Source organism: Henckelia pumila, chromosome 2, assembly GCF_033568475.1.
Source record: "Henckelia pumila isolate YLH828 chromosome 2, ASM3356847v2, whole genome shotgun sequence".
NCBI classification, from domain to species: domain Eukaryota; kingdom Viridiplantae; phylum Streptophyta; class Magnoliopsida; order Lamiales; family Gesneriaceae; genus Henckelia; species Henckelia pumila.
Genome location: NC_133121.1, coordinates 186,325,440 through 186,345,200, shown reverse-complemented (window position 1 = coordinate 186,345,200; position 19,761 = coordinate 186,325,440). Strand labels below are relative to the sequence as shown.

The 19,761-nt window shown below is 36.2% G+C and overlaps 1 protein-coding gene across 3 annotated transcripts; it reads right to left on the bottom strand.

Annotated features, from left to right (window-relative positions):
- Positions 1-14,576: 14,576 nt before the first annotated feature.
- LOC140882881 (uncharacterized) lies at positions 14,577-17,908 on the bottom strand. 3 transcript variants are annotated; one of them, XM_073289114.1, is made up of 3 exons: positions 17,788-17,823; positions 17,474-17,561; positions 14,577-15,458 (listed from the first exon to the last, which is right to left on the bottom strand). In XM_073289114.1, the coding sequence occupies exon 3, from the start codon at positions 15,310-15,312 to the stop codon at positions 14,812-14,814; it is 501 nt and encodes a 166-aa protein (XP_073145215.1). In that variant the 5' UTR covers positions 15,313-15,458; positions 17,474-17,561; positions 17,788-17,823; the 3' UTR covers positions 14,577-14,811. The 3 variants fall into 3 exon arrangements, with proteins under 3 accessions (XP_073145215.1, XP_073145214.1, XP_073145216.1); XM_073289113.1 differs by lacking the exon at positions 17,474-17,561 and having other exon boundaries at positions 17,788-17,908; XM_073289115.1 differs by lacking the exons at positions 17,474-17,561; positions 17,788-17,823 and adding an exon at positions 17,258-17,444.
- Between the last annotated feature and the right edge of the window lie 1,853 nt (positions 17,909-19,761).

Genomic DNA, 19,761 nt, shown 5'->3' with positions numbered 1-19,761 from the left:
TTAGAGGAAAATAATAGTTACATGCTTGAATATAGTTGGTGGAAATAATTAATATACTGCAGTAGAAACGAACACATGCAAGTACTTGTATATATTATATATGTAGAGAGAGATATTACTTCCATGCATGATTAATGAACATATTTGATACATTCTAGCTGCAGAGTATGCATACTCAAAAGATGTGGGCTAATTTAAAAGTAAGGAATTAGCTTAAAGGCTTTATAATTATCATAATATTATTATGTGGATATCACGTATATGATTTTTTGAGATGTCAAATTAGAAATAATAAATCTTATGCAGTTATAAAATATTTAGTTATTAGCGGCTATAATCACGAATTCAAGATAAAACCCAATTGCTCAAAGTGGTGTCTCTTACACAGAGAGACAAGTATCAATGTTAGTCACGTTGTCAAAACACAAATATCTTGTTGGGAGAATAAATAATTTACTAAGGAAAAAAAAAATCAAAATGATATCTCAAATATTAATGATCTTTCTTATAATTTATATATAATAATATAATATGACGGTTACAAGACATAATACCTAATTAATCATGCATTAAATAAGATCATAAATCAAATTATAAAATTGTCACAATTAGGTCACAAAAGAGAATAAATAATTAACGGTCATATTATATATAATAAGATAAGATAAAATACGTATATTATATATTGGTAGTAACACAAGGCGAGGAAATTTCAAAGCTTATCACCAACGACTACGTACCTTCTTGTAAAGATTTCTTGAATCCTGAATACGAATCTAAGCAGCTATATGTATATGCTGAAATTTTTGTGATATATATATTTAAATTCAGCCTCTTCTTGGCGCCATTATTTTTGCATTTGGTAAAAAAAATATTTAAATTCATTTTGATACATGAAATGATGAAATATTCTTAAATTACCACGCTAATATATGAATTATTACTACAAATAAATTAATTAACGTGTGATCCCGCTAGCAAGTCAATTTTACATTTAACTTAATCTGTTTTTTAAGTCCATTAAAAAAATACTGCTTGATTTAAGTCCCTTATCATCAAATTCAACTAGATATACAAATTTTATTTTAAAAAATATTATTTAAATTCTTTTTAAAATTATATTATGATAAATCAGTATTCATACTGTTTATATGACATGAGAAATTAACTCGATTTTGTTGCAAGCTGCGCGTTCGGAGCCTTAGGTAGTGTTTTGGAGAGCTTTTAGGAAGCACTTCTCAGCTTCTCGTTAACAAAATTTCACAAAATTTCAAAATTTTGTTAATGAAAAGCTGAAAAGTGATTTTTAAAAGCTCTTTCAAACACTACCTTAGCCTGCTACTGAGCCAACAACAAAATTTTGAAAGTTTAAACAATATTATCTTCATTCTTTAAAGAGTATTTGACTATGATGAGGATGATAATGAATTTTTGCATCGTAATTCCATAAACGTGGTTATTGGATTATTTTATGTAACACCTGGAGTATTTTTCCCAATATGATGTGGTCAAATCTTAGCTCTTAGATTATCAACACATATGTCAACTTTCATAAAAATATGAGAGACCCACATGAACTAATGATATTGGAATAAGAAGAGAACTACTCTCGATGTAGCATAAAATAACCTATAGTTATTCCATTTTTTATAAGCTAGAAGTGATCATATGTTTACAAAAACAAAACTTTAAACATTGGTTTAGAGTGCACCAAGATCTGAAAATCAGATGTTTATTTGAAATCAAGATGAATTATGTTTACGCCAAATATCTGTTTAACAAGATTTTTTAAGGAGATCAGAATCAATGCATAAGACATGAAGTTGTAGGATGGAGAATATTATAATTTTGAATTTTTAACATATGTTTTTTTAATTATAAATGGATCGGATGTGACAAATATGATATCCTATATTTGTATATAATATTGCATTTCTTTGTAACCATGCAATTCAAAAATGTACACAAAGTTCTTTCATATTGAGCTTATTTTCATGGTATCAGAGCTCCAAAACGGGTGTGCAGAGACAGAGCCTTTCAAGGGCTATAGTGGGCTGTAGCCCAGCCCAGAAAAATTCTTTTTTTTACTATCCATATAAGTTTTGTCCACTTCTAGCGTAGCCCAGCCCACAAACCTTAATTATCACTTTCATGTCGGCAGCCTTTTCTCAATTGAAGAATTTCTTCTTCTCACAGGCTGTACGCTGCAACGCACATGTTTACTTAATTTTTTTATTTTGATTTCTCCTTTCGGCTTTCAGACAAGCACTTTGAATTTTTTTTATGTGTATTTTATGTTAATTTCCAGGGCTCTCAATAAAATTAAGCTTGTGTATTTTTTTTTATGTGTAATGTAAACTCAAAAAACTAAATTAGAAATATAATTGGAATTTGGATTACTTATTAGTGCCATTGGAATTTGTGTTTTTTTATTAAATATTTTTTCTTATAAATATTTTTTCTTATGTAATCTATTTATTTTAATATTTTTCAATACAAAATTTGATTGCTAAGTGAAGATACAGATGATAAATTTATTGTTATTTACATGATTGTTATGTTATTATTGTGTAGGGATATAAATTGAACTATTTCAAAATGAAGTATGAATTGATACATTATAAACTTGATGTTATGCAGAATTTGAAGGTTTCGATACTTGTTGAGTTGTGTCAATAATTGACTGAGAGTGGGCGATCAAATGTTTACGTTATGTTGACTAGATTGATTCATCTTATTTTGACGTTACCTATTTCTACCGCCACTACCGAGCGAGCATTTTCAGCAATGAAGCATGTGAAGACGGCACTTCACAATAAAATGGAATATGACTTTTTTGCCGATTGTTTCACACTCTATATTGAACGAGATTTAGCTAATGATATAGATGTAGATTCCGTTATTGATAAATTTTATGTTTCAAAATTTCGAAAGACTCAACATTTTTGAACAATATAATGTCTTTATATATATATATATATATATATATATATATATATATATATATATATATATATTTTATAATAATATATAATTTTTCAAGTCCACCCCAATTCTAATTCCTGTATCCGTTCCCGCGATCTTTTTTTATAATTGTTGGCATGGCCAGCAAAAGCAACAATAAAACAAGATCAACGTCGTTTAGAGTTAATTTTGAAAAAACTTCACTTCTTACTTTTTACATCACTCGAATATCGGATAATTCGGCACATTAATTCTTGCAACCGTATATAGTATCTGTCTTTGCGGCCGGCTGGCAAAGACAATTATATAGATATTCGGTTGAACATCTGGCAAGATTTTAATGTTTTTCACAGATTGTTCGCGTGAAAATATCGCCACGCCTATATATAGGTGCCTACCAACAAGCGTCCAGGATAACATAACTGATGCAACAAAATAGCAAAAACTATGGAATATATTGTACGACCAAAAAAAGTTAAGATGCAAAAATCATCGAGTGTAAAGAATAAAACAATAACTTGAGTCATTATTGATCTTGTCTAATGTAGATTGGATCTTTCTTGTCTATGATCAAAATACAAAGTCGATGATCAAACACAAAATCGTACTTCTTTCATCCAGTTTGGATCTTAGTCGTTTTGGGCAATGGATAATATGAACCTGCTGAAAACCATCCAAAGAAATAAAGCTTTTTAGTGAATTCAGAGCTGAATATTCCCCATTCAGTTAAATTTTTACTGGAGGAATGAAATTCAGAAACCATTTTACTTTATTTCTTGTACCTGTAGGTTTCTATGGTCTTGTATAGTAGTTAGGTCTTTTAATATGACACAGATTGACAGGATAATATTTGCAACTGTTAGCACCGACTGCCAAATACAAGGAGGAATAATATCAGCAAAAATCTCGAAAAAGACTTATGTTTCGAAACGTCCCACCTACCCAGGTTCGATCTCAAATGATAGCGAAAAACGTTATCATAAAGAAAGATGATCTTACCAACACAATTGGGAAGTCATATATTTGAACCTCGGTGATCAAAATAATGTATAACAACAGTGTAAAAGCTGTGCACTGTAAAGAAAAAAAAGGGTCAAACGAATAAATTAAATCATACATATATGTAAAGCTTCTTGTAAGCATATTTTTGTAAGTTTGATACAAATCTGTGTATACATATGTGTGTGTGCGCGCGTGTGTACGTAGAGAGAGATATATATTTACTTTTAAGACGATTGATCGTATCTCCGCCATGCAGCTTCTTTCTCTAGTAAAGATAAGATTGATTAAATGCCTCCAAGACCTTGGTCGACCTCCCCTGCTTAGAGTAAACATGATTCTTTGATAAGAAGTTAAACACAAGTGAACTTGAAAATGAAAAGAAAGGAGTTACCTAAAGTTCTGAAGTCTTTCTGCACCAAAAGTAAGGCGCGGAGCAGTACTATATCCTCGCTTGAATCGCTGCATTTGCACAAACACGTACGTTTTTTAAAAATTCTTAATAAACTATATGGCGCTGTTTTGTGCGTATGATGACATGATGAAAGACGTATAATATATGGATAATCGATACATGCATGCACATAGAAACAACGATGTATAATCATTTAATGTCTTATGTTTTGCACCAATTAATGGAACGATTTCTCTGATGCAGTTCGAATGAAAAGATGGAAACAAAATAGATTGTAACATAGTTAGTTAGTCCATAGCGAAAACTGGTTTCCAGAACAAATGACATGCAGTTAGCATAACATGATATTCCATGTAACAAATTGAGCAATTGAATCCACATGCTCCAACGGTTCTGGTGCTGCGATCCAAAAGAAACGACCGAGTGGGCGACTGACCTTTAAACTGTCGTCGCATGAGCAAGGGCTGTCCATATTCGAGGCCACATCCTCGCCGTGGCATATCCTGCACTGAAGGACTGTTGTTGTAGATAAATCATCTTCGGAATCAGGGCTAATATCAATAACTGTGTGATCACTCGTCGGATTCGCAGCCTCCAAATTCAATACAGTGCTGAGAAATTGATCAGTACTATCTAAAACTATGTGATCCCCCATCTCTTCTGGGACAATATAATCTCCTCACAGGAAAAGAAAAGTTCACAGAAAGAGTCCTTTAATTTCAACCGATAGATATATAACCTGGATGGCAAAAAAAAAAAAAAAAAACTATATTATGACTTATGAGACCAAGAAATTCACCAACGCTGCCAACACCTTTCTTGGATTAGTCTGTCGCGCAGGGCTTGACAAGTGCGGTTATGTTAGTCAAGAGTTTACCGAGTGCACACAGAAAGATAGCGACCTGCGCGACAAGTGCGATTATGTTAATCCAGAGTTTACCCAGTGCACATAGAAAGATAGCGACCGACCTCGGATTCCCACGTCATAAAACAAATTTCACCATGTAAATTATTTTGTTCTAGTACATGGGAAAAATCATTAATGTTCATTATCTATAGCAGACAGATATATATAATTTATAACCACAAAAACATAAAAAACAGTCGTAGGCAAAACCCCGGTGCAAGGAGTTTCGTGCTTTTTAGATTTTTTACGAATATTTGAATGCGATTTAATGGTAAAAAAAAAAATGAGAAGAAGATCACATTAAAGAAACCTGGAAATATTTTCGATCTGCAAGAAATTGTCATTCATACTACAAGTTGTAGATTAAAAGATAATCTACAAACTACATACCTTATCGTAAAGCTTTCTCGAATGTTGAATAAGAATTTAAAACAGCTATATATATATATATATTAATATATACTGTTGATAAATAATTAGAATCGTATTAGGAGTTGTTTTATTATTCTTAATTCGAGTAGGATCAGTTAGTTGGATAATCTGGGATCTTATTTCTATATCGTTGATAAACCTCAATAAAGTGATCTCCTTGGACGAGCTGAAGAAGCTCCTCCAAATAAAAGATGAACTGCTGCTGACCTGAAACCACTAACAAGAGTGTTAAGGGGGGCCGGAAGGTATTCCGGCGTATCCCCTCCGATGCTCAAGTCAGATGCTAGGATAGCGAAAATATAGAGAGAGTGGTGTGTGCACGAGTGAAAAATTAGGATGCAAATAATGAAAGTGAACCTGGTATTTATAGGAGAGGGCTTCGGGTTTAGCGCCTACTTTCATTATCAAGAATACGCAAATCCCGGGATCACAATCCCGAATATTTAGGCTGAGATCTCGCCCGAATCTTGTCTGACAAAGGAAATAACAATACACTTAATCTGAGCTGAACAGTCATCATGAGGATGCTATACTGCTGCTCTCCCTGAGGTCATATGGAAAAGGGGTGAGTGAGTTATTGCTGAACCCCTGAACTCCACCTGAACACTGATCCTAACATCTTAGCTAGCTCATCAAGGTTATTCAACCCCTCTACTAAGCTAACTACCTACTGACATCGGGGCTGAGATGAACTCCAGAGCTCCCAACTCGAGTTGGAGAGGATGGTGAAGGAATTTGGCTGAGCTCCCGAGCCAAACTGGAGGTGATGGTGGAGGAGTTTGGCTGAGCTCCCGAGCTCCCGAGCTGAGCTGTACATTACAAAGGGAGAGCTTGGCCGAGCTCCCGAGTTCCCAAACTCCCGACCCGAGCTGACCCCCCGGACGATTCTGGCTGGCTAAGGATTGATCTTTACCTTAGGGTCATCTATTGGACGAGGTGATTTCCTCTTTCGGGTATCACAAGTCCCTCCCATAAAAGTCGAATTGAGGTCAAAGACTCGAAATTCATTTTTATGCTGAGATGACCCTAAATGGATGCCGAGCTAAGGTGCCCGGGTGAGGTTACCCTTGACTGTACTGAGCTAAGGTGCATGAGTGAGGAAAACTGTAATTCTAATAACACGTGTCATCATGTAAGGGTAACTTTTCAAATTTCAAAAAATCCGAGCCGTCCATCTTCCAAAAAATTAACGGCCTGGATTTATTTGCTCCTTCTATAAATAGGTCCTGACTGTGAAAATTCATTTTCACTTTTTCCCTCACTTTGCTTCTCTTAATTTTCTTTCAGATTCCATTTTCCGAGCCCCCGTGTTTTCTTGATTCTTCTGTTACCGAGCTCCTCGCCTAAGTATTCTTGTAAGTAATGGCCTCCTCCTCCCGAGCTAACTCTGGAAGCTCGGATGAAATATTCCGAGAGGTGGATCGATTTGATTCCCTCGCACTTACCCCCGCAGGAGAGCCTACAGGCCAGGACCTTGCTCACCCCTCGACCTCAGCTCGGGATGATGACCTGGGCAATGACCCAGAAGCCTTTGTGGTGCCGTGGTTTGAGCAATATCCCTCCGAGCTAGATGCCTCGGATGAGGAATAGATAAGAGCTCTATCCCATGCCCCGAAGACTTATGAAATCATCATTCCTGACCCCACAGACCGAGCTAACCACCCTCCTCCAGGGTATTATACTTTTTATTTAGATCAGCTGGAGGCAGGTCTTAGATTTCCCCTCCCCCTACTTTTCCAGCAGCTCAGCCGATACTATGAGCTTCACTTAGGACAGTTCACCCCCATCTCCTTCCGAACTCTCTGTAGTTTTGTAGTTCTTTTTAGGACTCTGGGCTTCGAAGTTAACTGTTTTACCATTTTTAACTTCTTGCTGCCCAAACGTTCTGAGGAGGGCCCCTTTTACTTTTCCTGCCGATCCAACTGCAAATTTTTTAAGGGTTCTCCCAGCTCCAATAAAAATTGGAAAAATGCTTTCTTTTTTGTATGTCCCTCCGACGATTGGTACATATGTTCAGCTTGGAGGGATGTTATACCACTTCTACCTGTTCCCGTCCCGGGCTTCCGTCAAGGGGAATTGTTTACTGGAGCCCAAAGGGCTATAGGGGGAAGGTGCTTTGATGTCTCTGCCCTTTTGGCAGAGGACCTGCTCTGCCACCATGGGCTCAGCTCGGCAGATGTTTCCGTTCGAGGAAACTTAGGTACGGCCCTTCCCCCGCCCATGCTCCGCTTTACTAATGTTATGCTCTCTCATTTCCTGTCCTGACCTTCCCTATGTCTCGTGCAGGAAAAATGGTTATGGATTCAGCCATGAAGAGAATGTTGGAGAAGAAGAAAACAACTGCCTCATCAAGGGGCCGGGCTGCAGAGAGCTCAGCCAAGTCTAAAGCCCCTTCACCACGGGCCACTAGCAAGCCTGAGACTTCTGCCACCCAGTCCAAAGGCTCGAAAAGGCGGGCACCGTCAAGCCCTTACCCTGAGGTAGTGGAGCTAGACTCCGGGAAGTCTTCTATTCCGGAGGTGGCGCCCCTTCGTCAGTTCAGGGCGGAGAAGCCTCAGACTCCCGTGGTCCGGTGCAGGACCAATTTCTTCGAAATGTACCACGATGCCCTGCGTATTGTGGGGGTCGGGCCTACTCCAACGGCTGGGTCAGTCCTTCGGGATATGATTTCCCAGGCTGACGCCGATTATGTGAAAAGCCTTGGATGGGCTGAGCTGATGCAACGTTCTAACACTGCCTCAGCTGAGGTAACCTTCCATTATCCATTACTTTATGTTCCTCTTTTATATTCTCTTTTAATTGTTCTTTTCCTTTCTTAGGCTGCTGTCCTGAACGCCGAGGTGTCCCTCCGAGCTTCCATGACTCGAAAGCAACTTTCTAAGGATGCCCGAGGTTATGAAGCTCATTTTGCTGAGCTTAACCAGTTAGCGGAGGACGCGAAGCTTGGTTATGAGAAGGAGGTGGCCAATCTCCGAGCCCAGATGGAGGAAATAAGGATGGGCTTCCAAGCTGAACGGCTGAAGCATCAAAGTGACTTTCGGGTCTCCGAAGTGCAGAAGGAGAATATTCGGAGCGAACTCAGGGGGTCCCATGATCAACTTGCTCAGGCCCTTCAAGAACTAGAAGAGTCCCGAGCTGAGCTGTCCAAGGGAGCTGAAGGCTTCAAGGAGGCATTCTTGAAGTCCGATGAATATATGGATGAGGTGGCTGCCCAAGCCTATGGTTACTTGGCCAAAGGGTTCGACGGCTGCACTCAGCAGTTCAGGGCAGCAGGATATCCTCCTGAAGTGACCCCTATGGACTTCCTGGACCTAGATGGATTTTCCATTTCCCTTACCTCAGCAGAGGCAGCAAAAGAGGATGGAGGCGTGGATGAACAGGGTGAGGATGAGGGCGAGGGAGAGAATGAAAGTTAGTTTAGGGTTTTTGTGGATGTAAACATTTAAATTTTTGCCTTCTTACGCCAGTTTATTTGCTTTACATTTTCCTTAGTCTTGATAATTCAAACTGACCTCCTTAACCTTCCCCGATGAGCTGAGCTATGCTCCCTAAGGAAAGCGTAATAAACATTAAAAATAAAACCAACACTCGACGGTGAACTGAGCTGAGCTCCCTAAGAGGAGGTAAGATTAACTCTTCAAAATAGGCTCACCCGAAGGTGAGCTGAGATGAGCTCCCTGAAGGGAAATAAAATTAACATTTAAAAATAAACTAACACCCAAAAGTGTCGAGCTGAGCTGATCTCCTTAAAGGGAGGTGAGATTATCACCTAAAAATAAACTAACACCCAAAAGTGTCGAGCTGAGCTGATCTCCTTAAAGGGAGGTGAGATTATCACCTAAAAATAAACTAACACCCAAAAGTGTCGAGCTGAGCTGATCTCCTTAAAGGGAGGTGAGATTATCACCTAAAAATAAACTAACACCCGGAGGCATCGAACTGAGCTGAGCTCCCCAAGGAGAGCAAAGTACGGATTTAAAAATAAACTAAAACCCGGAGGCGTTGAACAGAGCTGAGCTCCCTAAGGGGAGCAAAGTACTTGTTTAAAAATAAACTAATACCCGGAGGCGTTGAACAGAGCTGAGCTCCCTACGGGGAGCAAAGTACTTGTTTAAAAATAAACTAACACCCGGAGGCGTTGAACAGAGCTGAGCTCCCTAAGGGGAGCAAAGTACTTGTTTAAAAATAAACTAACACTCGAAGGCGTTGAACAGAGCTGAGCTCCCTAAGGGGAGCAAAGTATTGTTTAAAAATAAACTAACACCCGGAGGCGTTGAACAGAGCTGAGCTCCCTAAGGGGAGCAAAGTATTGTTTAAAAATAAAATAACACCCGGAGGCGTTGAACAGAGCTGAGCTCCCTAAGGGGAGTAAAGTATTGTTTAAAAATAAACCAACACCCGGTGGCGTTGAACAGATCTGAGCTCCCTAAGGGGAGAAAAGTACTTGTTTAAAAATAAACTAACATCCGGAGGCGTTGAACAGAGATGAGCTCCCTACGGGGAGCAAAGTACTTGTTTAAAAATAAACTAACACCCGGAGGCGTTGAACAGAGCTGAGCTCCCTAAGGGGACCGAGCTGAGCTGCCGGAGCCGAGCTGAGCTGCCAAAGCCGAGCTGAGCTTCCAGAGCCGAGCTGAGCCTCCGGAACCAAACTTCCGACCTGACCTGAAATATGTTCTCAGATCGCCTAAATGGGCTCCCGAGCTCCCGAGCTCCCTAGCTCATCCTCATGAGAGCACTATGAAGTGACCCATCATAATTACCAAGCGTGTGTTTAATTAACTTGCTAACACCATTTGTACTTGAGTATCTAAAATGAGCTAAGGGCTGAAATCAAAGTGTCGTAACTGAACCGAGCCCAAAAATCAGGGTCGAGGTGACTAGACTAAGGTAGAGAGCTGAACCAAAGTCAGGGGCCTAAGAGGCATGACTAAGGTGATGAGCTGAACCAAAGTCAGGGACCTAAGAGGCGTGACTAAGGTGATGAGCTGAACCAAAGTCAGGGGCCTAAGAGGCGTGACTAAAGTGCTGAGCTGAACCAAATTCAGGGGCCTAAAAGGCGTGACTAAGGTGATGAGCTGAACCAAAGTCAGGGGCCTAAAAGGCGTGACTAAAGTGCTGAGCTGAACCAAAGTCAGGGGCCTAAGAGGCGTGACCACTTCAGTTTAAGCCTGGTGAATATGTGTTCCTACGAGTGTCACCTTTCAGGAAGGTGATGAGATTCGGTGTGAAAGGCAAGTTGTCACCTCGTTTCATTGGGCCTTTTCAGATACTGGAGAAGATTGGAGATGTTGCTTATCGTTTGGCGTTACCGCCATCTCTTTCCAGTATACATAATGTTTTTCATGTGTCGTTACTTCGACAGTACATAGCTGATGAATCACATGTAATTCAATCTACTGATGTTCAGCTAAAGTCAGATATGTCGTATGTTGAACGACCACTCCGTATCCTAGACAGGAAGGAGAAAGTTTTTCGGAACAAGACTATACCACTTGTGATGGTACAGTGGTAGCGCCGAGGCATTGAGGAGGCAACTTGGGAAACCGAGAGCCATATGCGAGCAGAATATCCTGAGTTATTTGCCTTGTACTTTCGATTACAATGTAAAGGTGTAATTACAGTTGTTGTAATAAAACATGGTTTGATGTTTCATATTGTTATCTTGATTTGTCTTTAGATTTTATTTCGCGGACGAAATATCTAAAGGTGGGGAGAATGTAGTAACCCAGATTTCATTTTAAGATAATAATATGTTAAACATGATTAAGGGTTGGTAATTAACCAATTTCGGGGAGTAATCAACTAAAAAGATGATTTGACGAACGGAGCTTCCGTTGGCCATCGGACGCAACGATGGAGGGGCAGAACGGACGCAATGTTCCTTGAGATACAGGCAGGCATGAGGTGGCTTGATGACTAAGCTACGAGTTTTGACAAGTGTCAAACATGTAGGAACGGACGCAACGAACCCGAACGGACGCAACGTTCATGTCCGGAAATTTTGGCTATAAATAGGGGTCTCTGGGTTCATTTTCAAATACGAATTCCGAGTTTCCTTCTTCGATCAGTTATATAGTGTGAGTTATACACTTGAGGGCCCTATCGGTTATAATAGAGGTTCTGAAATAACCAAGGTGTGGTTATAGTCATTCGGGACTACCGACTCCAAAGGGCTATCTACGGACGAAGGTATGGTCCGGAAATCTATTTAAGTTTTGGGAGTACTTATTAGCTTAGTTAAGACTTATAGAACTTGTGTAGTGATACGGTGAACTTTTGAATATAGGCTTGGAATCTAGGATCTACTATACTTGAACTAGCCTAGAGGTACGTACACATTGACTGAGATTGCCAGCGAGTATACATGTTTATATGTTGCATTTATTTGGCATTATTATATGGCATGATATATGATTTACCGTTTTCCATATTCATATGTCATGTGCATATACACGTTGAGCCTATACTTTGTTATACCTGATTATAGAGCCGCTCAGCTCTATACTCGATAGTTTGTCACTGAGAGTACCGCGACGGTGGGGACATTTATGTCTGACTACTCTGGTGTACTTGACGAGTGTGGTTGCACCCAGATGTTGATCCGTGCGGTGGCAACACTCATGTGGCGCCGGTACTGAGCATGACTTTTCAGATGACCATTTACCAGTCATCATGTTGCATGCATCATATACATATGTTTACTCATGTTTATGTACTGGGCGTTAGCGCTCACGTCCTAGTTGTTATCTTGGACACCCTATTCCACGGGGCAGGTCGCAAGATGGACGGAGCTGGTAGTTCGAGGCAGGACTAGAGAGCCGGAGCCTGTCAGGGAACTTTATACAGCAAGATTTGTTTAGCTGTATAATGTTTACTTTTTAAGTTCTTCGATATGGTTATATCACTACAATATTAAGCCTGAACTTGTTTTACTAAGCTGATATGCAAATTATGGATTATGTTTTCGCACGATTTACTCTGTTTAAGTATTTTGCTGTATTAAGTTTAATGCATGCTATTAGTTGTCAGTTAGTAGGTGATTCCATGCAGGGTCACTACAGGCCCCGGGTTTGGCCAAACCCGCCCCTGACCCGGCCCGCCAAAAAATATATATATTAAATATAAATATAAATTATATATGTATATATTAATAATATATAATTATATTATTTATATTACATAATCAATACTTTATCTCTAATTTGAGTTTATAATATTTTTGGATTTAAATAATTTTAATATATTATGATATTTTTAATATGAAAATATATCATTATGATATTTCCTTAGTTTATTAATTATTATGTAAATTAAAATGATATATTTTAACTTGTAAAAACATTTTTTATGTTAAATATTATTAATATAAATTTGAAAAATAAATTTAATAATGATTTGTTAATTTTTTAACTTATTTAAAATTTTTATTTAATATAATTTAAATTATATTTAATTGGCGGATCCAGGGACGGAACTAGAAATTTGGGTCGAGGGGGGCTAAGTTTTATATTAACAAATTTATCGATAAAAAATTAAGGGACTATCCTATATATATATATTGTGTTATCAGGCTCTTAATTATTTTTTTCTGATTTCTTGAAGGCCACTAACACATTTAATAACCCAAAAAAAAAAACTAAATTTGATTATTTATGCTTAAAAAATAGTATTATATTGTATTTTAATATTTGGATTTCTTTAACAAACATTTATTTAAAGGTTTGATTAAATAAATTTGTTATTATTTATTTTTAAAATATGTTGAAAAATTAACTTATATATAATATTTTCATAAATTTGGGTTTAATTTTTGCAAGTTAACCTATTGGGTTATATATATAACCCAATAAGCATGGTGGGCTAGCCTGGGCTAGAGTCAAGGCTAGCCCACCACTATGGTCCGTTTTTGGGCGGGTCCAATGGGTCTAACCTAAATTGGACCCGTCGGATCCATGGGTGGGGCGGGGCGGGTCCACGGGGAGCGAGGTGGTTTCGGGTTTGCTCAAACCCGTCCCGAACCGGCTCCATTGCTATCCATAATTTTGATCAATTTATTCCCAATGCATTATAAATCCAAATATTTTGCTATATATAATACAGGAACATCATATATTAACCATAAACTTGCCCAAAACACCTTCAATTTTGTCAAACTAATCACATGTTTTTATTATTTTTTTAAAGAAAAAATGGCGTGCATTGCACGTGGAAGACATTCTTATATAAGCGTAGATGCATGGTTGGAAAAATCTATTCACTTCATATACAAACAAATAAAAACCAAATAATTTTGATGTTTCAATCTTCTACACAGTTGGGTCCTTATCCAGCCTACAAGTAGTTTGACACTTTTGAGCTCATTATAATAATTGATTTTACAAAAAAACATCACCAAATTTCTCAAGTATGTATAAATAAAAGACAAAGTTGACAATACAAAATATAAAACATTATATATATATATATATATATATATATATATATAGAGTTCTTTTATTGTGCCCAACTCTATATGCCCAACTCCATGCCCACCATGTACAATATGTGATAAGTCAACTCATCAATTGTGTTGGTCAACTCACATATTGTACATGGTGGGCATGGAGTTGGGCATATGAGTTGGGCACCATAAAAGAACTCATATATATATATATATATATATATATATATATATATATATATATATATATATATATTTTACCACTTCAATTTCAAATATTAATAACTTTTATTTAAAATTAATTTAAAAAAATATTTCATTATTTATTTTCTTATGCAAGATTTGCATTGTGTATCACGATCCGATTGTAATTAATAGAACATAAATTAACAGCACATGAATGAACATTATGCGACTAAAAGATGAGTGTTTTTACTTTTTACTTTTCATAGAAAAACACAAATAAAACAGTGGAATTTAAAACTTTAACTAACAAGTCATGTCATTCACAACTCTAAGCCTCGTACAATAATTTGGCTAACTTCAGATCTTCATCGTAGAATCTTCAAGGTTCTCTTCACCTCTCACTGCTTTCTTGTTTTCTCCTCAGGCACTTGAATAAAAAGGTTACGAAGCCGTAGAATGATTTCATCATGAACCCTTCAATATGGATGTCGGAGACAGGGGAGGAGCGTCCAGCTGATACAAGTTGAGTGCAGGACCGACAAAACGGAACAGTATCCATCCTCCGATAACTATAAAAATGGAAGCATAAGCGAGCTTGTTAAGCCAGAATAATATACCCTTCTCACCTATATACAGCTCGGTTGCCTTCTCAGTGAGATTCATGGATTCCCAGTCCTTGGGAGCTGCAGCCTTCTTGGATAGCATTTTATTGATAACTCCATCTTCTTGTTGCCTTCTTCTTTTTCTCGAACCTCTTTTGAACCGTATTTCTACTGTTTCTGGTGGTGTTATAGTTGGGGGGAGAGTTGGTGATGCATTTACATCGTCACTGCTGGTGGTGTTACTGTCATTGTCACTAGTGCTTCTGATAGGTCGTCCTACCGATAGAGAATGAATATGGCGATGTTGAATTGGACATGAAATTTGCAAGGGAAATGAAGTGAAATGTTTATTGAAAGATAGCATTCTAAAGTTTACTGGTTCGAGTTCTAGGCTAAAATCAAGAAGTGGTGGAAGCTATATAATGGACACTTGGGGTTATCCTCGGAAGATATTATTCTTTTCTCGTAGAGTAGAGTACATTTGCGATTCCAGTCGCAGTTTCCAGTCACCTGATTCCACAGCACAAGATAAATAATAGTGAATTACACACTTTATAATGTGCAGTAAGATGGAGTTAATCCTACCGATAATAATTTTTCGACTCACAATCATTGGATGCTAGTTTCTACAGAAAATTAACCTTCCTGAAGGAAATATTTTCCAGCTCTAGAGTCATTCCACCAAAGAAGTTAGGTTCTCTGTAGGCAACTTGTAAATCGTATACAAATCCCCAAAGGTACACTACGTACCCGGTGCATGTTAAAAAAACCACATTCTTTTGTATTTCTTCAATATTTAAAATGCTTGCAAAAGCCTAACAAGTTCACCTGGGGTATCACACAAAAAATATTATAGAAGGCGACTGCAAAAGTTATGATGGTGCCATTGTATCACGCAATTAGCAAAACTTATTTTCACCATTAATCAGTTTTAAAGTTGTAATCAAATTCAGGTACATCAGTATAAAACATGAAATCAGGTAGTCATACCTCAGACTAAAATTTAAAACATTTTTCCATTAGTCATCATAATACATTTGTCAAAGATGGTCTGAAACCAGACTATTTTTTTCTTCATTGATAACGAAAGACCAAACTCAATCATTTCAGACTTTCCAGCAGCAGTTTCAAAAGTAGGATTCCAATATATCATGTCTAAATCAACTTCAATTAAACTAAGCATCCTCATTTAAAAAAAATAAGTCAGATGTTAATTTTGAATAAATAACAATGTGAAAAACATGCATTCCTCATTGAGCTTAATAGCAAGGTAAAAAAGACGGATGAAAGGCACATAATCAGGTAAAACATATATTCTGGGTCAAAATAAACAAATGAAAGGCGCAAAATCAGGTAAAATTTATGCTTTCAACTATATCGATTAATATTGAATCAAATACTTAGTTCTTAAATTTCCTCCTTGTTGGCCATGCAACCCATAAAATACAGATTAATCAGAAAACATGGAAACACACAGCACACAACACTTAACCATTTACATTCAATAAAAGCTTCATATCCATATTTCGCAGAACTTTCCGATACCAGTTAGTTATTCTAGCCAGCAGCACTGGTCACATAGATAATTTATCAAACATGTGGTCCAACAACAGCTTCCTCATGAAATTCAAATACAAACCAGAATATTTTACCATCCAGCTGAAAATTCATCAGACACATAGATATCAGAGTATGCCTTTGATAATTTCTGTCCACACCAATTGTCCAACCACCACCAACTATTAGCTATGCGTACCGACATCCTTCAACCTCACACATAACCAAACTCATTGAGGTATCTATAATTTTCAAGCCATTAACACATAGAATACACTGCTACGAATCTCTACCACAACACGTGATTCCAGGCAAGGTACCAATTGCTTCCCCATGCTGGCTTGCTTAGCCAGTTCCTAGGCATGATCATGCACTGAAAATACGTAGGTAATCATGAAAATTTCTAATCACCTTCAACCCCCCCAAAAATTGCATAATTGATAAACATAAGCTTTTCAAATTCCTCCTCCCTGACCCTAAATCCGGCCTTCACAGACTTCAAATAATCCAACACTAATCAAATTAAGAACAATGAAGAGTCTCAACTTTCCAGTCTAACCTGCCCAGTCCATGAAATTCTCAACATTTTCAACTTCACTCACTTCACAAATATATAAGAAAAGAAACCCATAAATCTCAGCCAAAAAACAAGAAATATAGCCAAAAAAAATCACTAATTCAAAGCAAGCAGCCCGAAAACTACACCAAAACAGGATAAATAAGAAAATATTTTGAAGAAAACATTCACTTACACATTTGGACGAAAAGTTAGCAGAGGGAAAATCTTGGGGTTCGAATTCAAGAATACGAAATATTGAATGAACATGGGAGCTGCATATTTTAATTGTCAAGGAACATCAAATAAGAATATTCGCCTCAAATTATCAAGAAAAATAATGACAAATTCTTCGAAAACACACACAAGTAGAATGCCCAAATAAAAGAAGCTAAAGGGAAAAAAAATATACATGGCAAGAACGTTAGGGAGCAAAAGTCCTATCTCCATGAACTCTTTTGTTCACTATAATGCGATCAATAAATGTTCTCAGAAGAAATCTGAAACAAATCAAATTCAACATAACAATTTAAAATTCCCACAACCCATAAAATATAATTAAATTAATCATATACTGATGGTAGCTCTCTTCAAGCTCAGTCCATATTTCCCAATTTACACTTTTTCACACAGCTAAATGGGATCAAAAGTTCTGAAAGAAACCATGAAACTTGTCGAAATTTAAACGATAAATGCATCAAACATGGATTCGTGAAGAAAACTTACATACGCAGGTGAATCAGTGACAGGGCGCTTAGTACGAGTTCAACGAGAGGAAATTTTTATGGTGCGAAAAAATTGATTGGGTTGAAGATAGGGTCTTTGCACTTTGAACCCTGCAATTAACCAACGTTTTCAAGGAGCACCATTAATTTTTAATTCAGAATGATTTTACTCGATGAGATGCTAACAATGATATCAAAATGGGTTAGGCCCGTTCCGCAATTCAAAATAGGTGGATTGTGTCGACATTTTTCCAACCTGTCTAAAAGGTATGTCGGCCCGCCCCATCTAATTGTGGGTTGGTCCGCCATAACTCGTCAAATTACACGTAGGTCCACTGGGTTGACCCGTTCCGCCACCTAAAATAAGTGGATTGAGTTGGTGTTTTCTCAACCCGTCTAAAAGATGGGTCGGCCCCCGCTCCACCTTATCTGATGGTGAGTTACGACGGGTTATGGACCGGTCCACCCCGCTAGCCCGTTTTGACGCCTCTTGCTAGCACAAGTACCTTATACTACATCCAATGGTCCAATTTTATTTTCAATATGTGGGATACATTGATAGTTAAAAGTAGTATTATTTGAAATTGAATTTGAAATCCATTGATTTAAAATTGTACTGTGGTGTTTGGCTATTGTTGTTTAAGAATTAGATTTGATAATTAAAATTAGTATTATTTGATATTTAAAATTTTTTGTTTACTTATGATATTTTAAATCTATTCCTTATTAATAATATTAATATTCACATAATGTTTATACATGTTATATAATAAAAAATAATTTATTAATTTATTTATTTTTTTGAGAGTAAAGTACAATATTACAAGTATACAATTATAACAAAATAATGAAATTGCCCACATAACCGACGGGACTTGAACGTGGACTAGAGATTTGCTTATCTCGAGCAAAGAATCTACTTAAATCTACCTAAATAAATTAGAAAAAATAATTTATAAATATTAGGAATATATATTTTTTCTTAAGTTCATCAAAATAAAACTGAGATAAAGTCACTAAATTAAAATAAATTAAGTCTTTAGTATTATAAAATAATCTAGGTTCATAGTAAAAATAAAAAATTTACATAATTTTTAAAAAACATAAATATTTTAAAATGATTTAAAAATAAAATTTTCAATTGTACGACAAAATATTTGTGAATTAAATGAATTAGTTTTTGAGAAAATGATATTTTAATTAGTTTTCAAAAGATAAAATAAATTATTTTATCTATATAACTCAAATCTCATGAAATCTTTTCATTTTTTTTTCTAAATTTTATTTAGTTATATCAAATCTCATCAAATTTCTTGATTGACATTAGAATGAAATGAGGTAGGAATGAAATCAACTTTAAAATAGAATAAAAATGGAAATGGAATGGAATGGAATGACAGTTATATTACATTCCAATGATTGGTACGTGAAAAAATGAAAATGAATGAAATGAAATTATTTTTAATAATTAAATAGTTTTTAATTAAAAATAAAAAATAATAGCTACTCAAATATGTTGTTGTTGTTGTTATTATTATTATTATTATTATTATCATCATCATCATTATTATTAAATAATAAAATAATAATTATGATGCTCTATTAGTTATTATAAAATTATTTTTGTTTAATTTTAAGAGGGGTAGGATTGTAGCGCCTGAGAATTTTTAAAATGAACACCTACACCACATGATATTTATTTTATTATTTATGAATGATTGTTTTGTGAATAAAATTTTAAATTAAGGATTTAATATCTTATTTGTGATGGAGTTTGATAGTTTCCGAGAGATAATTTTGAGGTGATTTACAAAAGAGGATACCCAAGCATGATAAAAGTTAATTTATGATTTTTATGAGAAAATTTTAAAGAAATTATCGATCTTTTTTATTTTGAGAAAAATAAATATAAATGTGATTTATTAGTGAGTTAAAATTTTATATCACTTTTTTTTTTTAAAAAAACTCACGTTTA

Excerpts from the sequence above, each read along its gene's own strand:
- LOC140882881 (XM_073289113.1), bottom strand. The coding sequence starts at position 15,312 with ATGCTATCTTTCAATAAACATTTCACTTCATTTCCCTTGCAAATTTCA.